At 43.6% G+C, this 7,818-nt stretch overlaps 1 protein-coding gene across 3 annotated transcripts in view; it reads right to left on the bottom strand.

Moving 5' to 3' along the window:
• Nucleotides 1–3,592: 3,592 nt before the first annotated feature.
• Nucleotides 3,593–7,818, bottom strand: part of STAC (SH3 and cysteine rich domain) — a 101,715-nt gene continuing 97,489 nt past the window's right edge. For all 3 annotated transcript variants that reach the window (XM_033864547.2, XM_033864546.2, XM_004322611.4), the window contains one exon: nucleotides 3,593–4,979. In XM_033864547.2, the coding sequence (XP_033720438.1) occupies nucleotides 4,881–4,979 (99 nt within the window). In that variant the 3' untranslated portion in view covers nucleotides 3,593–4,880. The remainder of the gene's footprint in view (nucleotides 4,980–7,818) is intronic.

Raw genomic sequence — 7,818 nt, 5'->3', positions numbered from 1 at the left:
TTCAACATAGCTTTGGAATTCCTAGCCATGGCAATCAGAGAAGAAAAAGAAATAAAAGGAATACAAATTGGAAAAAGAAGTAAAACTGTCACTGTTTGCAAATGACATGATACTATACATAGAGAGTCCTAAAGATGCCACCAGAAAACTACTAGAGCTAATCAATGAATGTGGTAAAGTAGCAGGATACAAAATTAATGCACAGAAATTTCTTGCTTTCCTATACACTAACAATGAAAGACCAGAAAGAGAAATTAATGAAACAATCCCATTCACCACTGCAACAAAGAGAACCTAGGAATAAACCTACCTAAGGAGGTAAAAGACCTGTATGCAGAAAACTATAAGACACTGATGAAAGAAATTGAAGACGGCACAAACAGATGGAGAGATATACCGTGTTCTTACATTGGAAGAATCAATGTTGTGAAAATGACTATACTACCCAAAGCAATCTACAGGTTCAATGCAATCCCTATCAAATTACCAATGGCATTTTTTACAGAACTAGAACAAAGAAATCTTAAAATTTGTATGGAGACAGAAAAGACCCTGAATAGCCAAAGCAATCTTGAGGGAAACAGGGCTGGAGGAATCAGACTCCCTGACCTCAGACTACACTACAAAGCTATAGTAATCAAGACAATATGGTACTGGCACAAAAACAGAAATGTAGATCAATGGAACAGGATAGAAAGCCCAGAGATAAACCCACACACCTATGGTAAACTAATCTATGACAAAGGAGGCAAGGATATACAATGGAGAAAAGACAGTTTCTTCAATAAGTGGTGCTGGGAAAAATGGACAGCTACATGTATAAGAATGAAATTAGAACACTCCCTAACATCATACACAAAAATAAACTCAAAATGGATTAAAGATCTAAATGTAAGACTGGACACTACCAAACTTTTAGAGGAAAACATAGGAAGAACACTCTTTGATATAAATCACAGCAAGATCATTTTTTGACCCACCTCCTAGAGTAATCGAAATAAAAACAAAAATAAACAATTGAGACTAATGAAACTTAAAAGCTTTTGCACAGCAAAGGAAACTATAAATAAGATGAAAAGACAACACTTGGAATGGGAGAAAACATTTGCAAATGAATCAATGGACAAAGAATTAACCTCCAAAATATATAAATAGCTCATGCAGCTCAATGTTAAAAAAACAAACCCAATCAAAATATGGGCAGAAGACCTAAATAGACATTTCTCCAAAGAAGATATACAGATGGCCAAGAGGCAAATGAAAAGCTGCTCAACATCACTAATTATTAGAGAAATGCAAATCAAAACTACAGTGAGGTATCACCTCACACCAGTTAGAATGGGCATCATCAGAAAATCTACAAACAACAAATGCTGGAGAGGGTGTGGAGAAAAGGGAACCCTCTTGCACTGTTAGTGGGAATGTAAATTGACACAGCAACTATGGAGAACAGTATGGAGGTTCCTTAAAAAACTAAAAATAGAATTCCTATATGATCCAGCAATCCCATTACTGGGCATATACCCAGAGAAAAACATAATTCAAAAAGATACATGCTCCCCAGTGTTCACTGCAGCACTATTTACAATAGCCAGGTCATGGAAGCAAGCTAAATTCCTGTCAACAGGCGAATGGATAAAGATGTGGTACATATACACAATGGAATATTACTCAGCCATGAAAAGGAACAAAATTGGGTTATTTGTAGAGACGTGGATGGACCTAGAGACCGTCATACAGAGTGAAGTAAGTTAGAAAGAGAAAAACAAATATCGTATGTTAATGCACATACGTGGAATCTAGAAAAATGGTACAGAAGGAACTGGTTTGCAAGGCAGAAATAGAGACACAGATGTAGAGAACAAACATATGGACACCAACGGGGGAAAGTTGGGGGGAGTGGGATGAACTGGGAGATTGGGATTGACATAGATAGACTAATATGTATAAAACAGATAACTAATAAGAAACTGCTGTATAAAGATTAAAAAAAAAAAAAGACTCTGGTAGGTCATAGCAATCTTTGTCCTTGCCGTTTCCGCAGACAGGCAGGAGGAGAAACAGAGTGATGGCTCCTAAAATCTGTGTGTGTACGTGTGTTTGCGTGTGTGTGTGTGTGTGTGTGTGTGTGTGTGTGTGTGTATAAAAGCATCCATGGCAATCTGTGTTGTAAGGAACATCTTGTTTTTTCTCTGATTATCTGCATGACTCCAGATCTTTAAGGAGCACTAGGCATCTTGCATTTGGAGGGTTCACCTCCTGCCAATACTTGATGTTTGCAAAAACTTATGGGCCACATTGTGCAGAAAAGTTTTTTTTCTCCTTTCTAATGCTGGCTCAAATTACAAAGTCCCTGTTCCAGTTATCTATTTTTGTGTAACAAATTACTCCCAAACTTAGTGACTTAAAAAACATATTTATCTTGCTCATAAATCTTACACTTGGGCATGGCTCAGCCAGATGATTGCTGCTCTGTGATGTCTGGGTTGTTCTCAGCTGCAGAAATGTGTGGTCTCACACTGGTCTCTCTCCAGCATTGTGGCCTCAGCGTAGATAAACTTACATGGCGGCTCAGGGTTCCAAGGGGGGAGTGTTCCAAGAGATCAAGGCAGAAGCTTCAGGGAGTTTTTTTCACCTAGCCACGGATATCATGGAGAATCACTTCTGCTGCAGTCTACTGGCAACATAAGACCAGCACAGATTCAATGTGGGAGGGGCCTAAACAAAGTCAAGAATGTCAGGAAGCAGGGATCATTGAAGGGATCACCTTGGAGCCTGGCTACCGTAGCCTCTTTCTGTTCAACTTTGAAAGGAAAACTGATTTTTTAAAAAAAATTAATTTATTGATTTTTGCTGTGTTGGGTCTTCGTTTATTGTGCGAGGGCTTTCTCTAGTTGTGGCAAGCGGGGGCCACTCTTCATCGTGGTGCACGTGCCTCTCACTATCGCGGCCTCTCTTGTTGCGGAGCACAGGCTCCAGACGCGCAGGCTCAGTAGTTGTGGCTCACGGGCCTAGTTGTTCCGCAGCATATGGGATCCTCCCAGACCAGGGCTTGAACCCGTGTCCCCTGCATTAGCAGGCAGATTCTCAACCACTGCACCACCAGGGAAGCCCAAAACTGAGTTTCTAAAATGCAGATTAAATTTGCATAGGATGTAACAAAACTGTACCCAAAAGCTTCAGTGGATATTCCAACAGAAAGAAGAGATCAGGACACATGTTTTCTATGCTCTTTCCAGCCATTGTGTTGTCTTTATTAAATGGAATATTGAATTAGAGGCAAAGAGTGTTTGTATTCTGGTGTTCCATTTTATGGAATGGCAGTCATGTTATCCACCCTGGCTCTCGAAGAATCCATCTTGATTCTGTACACTCAGTTTTGCGTGTTGTATCAGAGAGGGAGGAAATTCTGGATGCTGGCTTTAAAATGAGAGTAAGGCATCCACACTACTGTGAAACCAGCAGCCATCCCGTCTCAGCTCCCAACTTCACACTGAGCAGTAACAAAAGAAATAAACGGAGACTAATGATGCTTTGGTTTGGGAAATAATGCTTACATGCACAGGATGCATCCACTTAAGTCTTTTAAAAACCAATTGTTCTAATGATTTTATTGCTCCGTAACAAAATAAACCAAACCGACATTAATTCGAAGGTCATTGTGAATTGAAGTTTAACTGCATTAATGACTGATAAGATGCAAGTTTGAATGCTAAGAGGAGGCTTGAGGAGGAAGGCATCACAGTATATTGCATTCTTGTAAACATTAGTACAAATACAGAGTAATAGAGATTCCTCTAGTTGATGCTAAACAGGCCCCAAGTTCCTCTGTTTTCAAAGGGATGAAGCATTAAGGATTATTTTCCACTTTATATCTGCTGGGGCATAATATTCTGCCCTAAAGAAGAATGGATTCCTATTTGGCTACTTTTCTCCTAAGATGCTGTTTTTGGTTCTCCTCCATGTTTCTGGTTCCCTGCAAGGTGGGCTCAAACTCCCTTCAAAAGGGAGTCCTACAGGATGGCAGGAGGGGAAACCGTCCCCAGACAGAGGATGTCAAATGAAGATGAAGCACTCATGGAGACTTTTTTCCACACTCACTTCCCCAGCTCCATCTCCTTGGGGAAAGGACTTCATAACTGAAAGGGCTGTATAATCGTAAATAACTAAGAGCTCTTTGCCCCACCTTACCCCACTGGGCCCACTGTTTCCTTCCATGTCTCGTATCCTGCCTCCGTCACCTTTGTCAGTAACTAGAATAGCCGGAGGGACTGCCTGACAGCAAGTTTGGGGCAGATCAGGTCTTTGCAGTTGGTGCCACATCAACTTATCCCTCACATCTAACGCAGGCCACCAGGACTTATTCGGAGGCCAGAGAGACAGCTCGATCACAGTGAGGGGCTTGTGGGGAGTACTGGGGGCTAGGAAGTAGGGCTTCCTGATGCTCTGCAGAGAGACTGCTGGGGGCTTAGATGTGATGATGCTGATTGGTCGGTACTGAGGACAAAGGTCTGGAACCAGAATCACACTTGGCTACGTGGATCTGAGCCTCAACTGGGGCCACTCCACAGACTGGAGCATCCTCCAGCGGGTCAACTGACACCACATGGACAGGGAGGGAGTTGAGTCCTGGGGGATGGCGGTGGTTACTCGGCTCTGCTGGCCGACTCTCTCAGCCTCACCCCCATCTTTGGGCAGCCTGGATGTGCTGTGGGATGCGCCTCCTGCCTTGTGGCTGTTCCCCCACAGTCTCAGATTCTTGAGTCTTGTCTCACTGTTTCCTGGGTGGCGGGTCAGCGCGGCAGCCCCTCTGGGTTAACACAGTGTGAGGTGAGGCATCACCGCAGTTTGCCGACTGCAAAAGGAGGAGGGGCCAGCAATCAGATGTCTTCTAGAACGTCGAAGGGGACCAGACCTCTCTTCTTTCCACTGAGGACTCTGATAAAGCCGTCTTGTTCTTCTTCAGAAGTCACACAGATCTGGAAAAAAGGAAGAAAAAAAGAAACGTGTCAATGGGAAAGAAGCTAGAACCCGCAGCTTGAATCACCGCTGGTTGAAGTCAGTGGAACACCAAATTGGAAAAGGGAGACTGGTTTAGGGAAACCGTGGCTCGGTGAGAAAAATATTTGATAAGAAATTAAGCAGCACCCTGGGTTTGGAACTAGGTCCAGGCGTTGAATGTTTTCTGAGATTCAGCTTTACGAATGAGGATCAGTAAAGCAGGATTGATGATTCTGTGTCCCCCTGAAGAGTCCCTATGAGGACAGAATGAGATAATGCTTATCACAGAGCCTAGCATGCGGCACGCAATGAGTCCTCAATATATTATTTTAAAATCCAAAATAATGGCTACCATTTAGCAGGCTCCTGTCATATGCCTGGAAGTTTATACATATAATGTCAGGAAGTCACAGGAAGCTATTTCATTCCTGGTCACAAGAAAATAGACGCTATCATCTTGCATATTCCAGAGTAAGACCACCTATGCTGGACTTAAAAAAGGAGGTGGTTAAAATCCATTTGGGTTTTGTCATTCACCACTAACAGGCTATTGAAGGGCGTGTAAGGGTGGCTGTGGCCTGCTGTAAATGAGAAGCGGTTCTGAAGGGCTGTCAGCGTGCTGTGAGTTTCTCCTGCTGAACCTGCTTCCAAGGGTGGTGAGTTTTGTCTTTGGTTGGACTGCCTAGAAACAGAGCCTGAGACAGGAATCCCTGTGCAAGTGACTTGCTGTGGGAGTGCTCTCGGGAGGTGGGACATGAGGGAAGCAGGATGGGGCAGGAGAAGGAGCTGGCAAGGGTGTGGTCTCAGCTGGAGGTGAACCTCAGCCTGATCCCACAGCGGGCGCCGTAGCGTTAACTGTGTCATAGGATTGACCCACTTTCAAGCAAGGGGTCTGGCATTTTGGACCCCACATTAGTCCTTGGTCACTGGCTGCTGACCTGCGGAGTGAGAGCGTAACTCTGGTGAGGCAGCTTTTGTTCCACCAAGGGGTATTCGCTGGAAAAGGGGCAGCTACGAGTTGTTAGTCGCTGACATAGCAACTGGAAGATGGGTGCACATGCCTAGTGAAGGGGATGTAGGCAGGGCACCAACAGAAACCAATAGAGCGGGTTCTTCTTTTACACAGAATAAGGAGCTTTATGATTAAGTATTAGGATACTTAAAGAGCTTGATTTGTGACTCCTGAGGCTTGGGGCACACAATGGACTGGTATCTGATTCATGTTTCAGAAATCTACCACCTGCCGGTTAAGTGCCCCTCTTGGCTCAGTTCCATTTTAGTCCTATCTGGCTAAAGTCCTTCAGTCTAACCCACTTCCGGGAGCGCATATGCTAATTATGTCTAAGGTTTCCCCCTGCATTGCCTCCAAGCTCGTTAACATTTAAATATGCTGCCACTTACAGCAGAAGAACAGTCATTTTATTTAAAAAGATTTCTTGCCTAGCATTCTTAGACTCAGTTTTCCCCTCAAAATACCTGTGAAAAGATAGGGAGTTGGAGGTGGGGAAGAAATGTCAAAATACTGAACGCCCAGACTGACAGCCATTCCAGAAGCTGAAATTTCCATAAGACCTTTGGAGCTGAGCTCAACTGATGACAGAAGCAAGTTGTGCTGCTGGACCAAGGATAAATCTACCAGCCTAAAAGATGACGCAGACCTTGTTGGTTGATATCAACAGTCATTACTGCCCCCTTCCCATGCAGCAGAGTCCGGACTTTTGTTCTGTTGTCCATCCTTAACCCTGCAGGACTCAGGTAAATCCTAATTGGTCCAAGTCTGTTTCTACCCTCCTTGCTAATGAGTCTTAGTGGTTCCCACTATGACTCAGTTCCAGCCAATGAAACAGGATGGAATATCTGCTCGGAAACTTCTGGGAAGAGTTGCTTTCCTCTTAAAAGAGATGCACTAGGAAGAAAATCTCTTTCTTTTTCTGGCAAGGATTCCTGGAGTGGCTGCAGCCATCTGTGACCACTAGGGGAGGTGGCTAACATTTCAAGCATAGCAGAACAGAGGGGTGGAGGAATCTAGATCCCTCTCCGATCATGGGATCAAGCTGCGGAATTACGAATACAAGAACTGCCCTGTATCCAGACATCTTATTATATGAGTAAAATATACCTTTTGCAGTTGACTCAATTGGAGTTTTGTGACTTGAGATATGTATTAGTTCACTTCTGCTGTCATAAATTACCAGAAATTAGTGGCTTTCAACAACACAGTCTATTATATCACAGTTCTCTAAATCCTATGGCTGGTGGGCTTGGCCAGTTTTCTCTGCTCTGGGTTTCACAAGGCCAATACCAGGGAGTCAGTAGGGTCCTATTCCTTCCTTTCTCTTCTATTTCTCTAGGAGAGAATCCAATTCCAGGCTCATTTAGGTTGTTGCCGAATTCAGTTACTTGTACTTGTAGGACTGAGGTCCCTGTTTCCTTGCTGGCTGTCAGCCAAGGGTCCTTCTCAGCTTCTAGAAGCCACCTGAATTCCCTGACTTGTGGCCCCCTCCTACAGCTTCAAATCCAACAAGCGTGGGTTGAGTCCTTCTCACACTTAATCTCTTTCTGACCTGCCCTTCTGCCTCATCTCTCTTTTGCCCTCTTTTGCTGCATCTCTCTTTCTCCAGCCAGCTACATTTCACTGCTTTTAAGGGCACAAATGATTAGATTTGGCCAATGTAGACAATCCAGGCTCTCTCCCTGTCACGTGGTCCATAACCTGCAATATAATCACATCTGCAAATTGGCTTTTACATAGGAAACAAATCCAAACAAATCTGAATTTGTTTCCTATGGTGGCTATAACAAATTACCATAAATTTT

The sequence above is a fragment of the Tursiops truncatus genome, chromosome 10 (assembly GCF_011762595.2).
Source record: "Tursiops truncatus isolate mTurTru1 chromosome 10, mTurTru1.mat.Y, whole genome shotgun sequence".
Classification (NCBI taxonomy): Eukaryota; Metazoa; Chordata; class Mammalia; order Artiodactyla; family Delphinidae; genus Tursiops; species Tursiops truncatus.
This window is presented reverse-complemented; position numbering and strand designations above follow the sequence as displayed.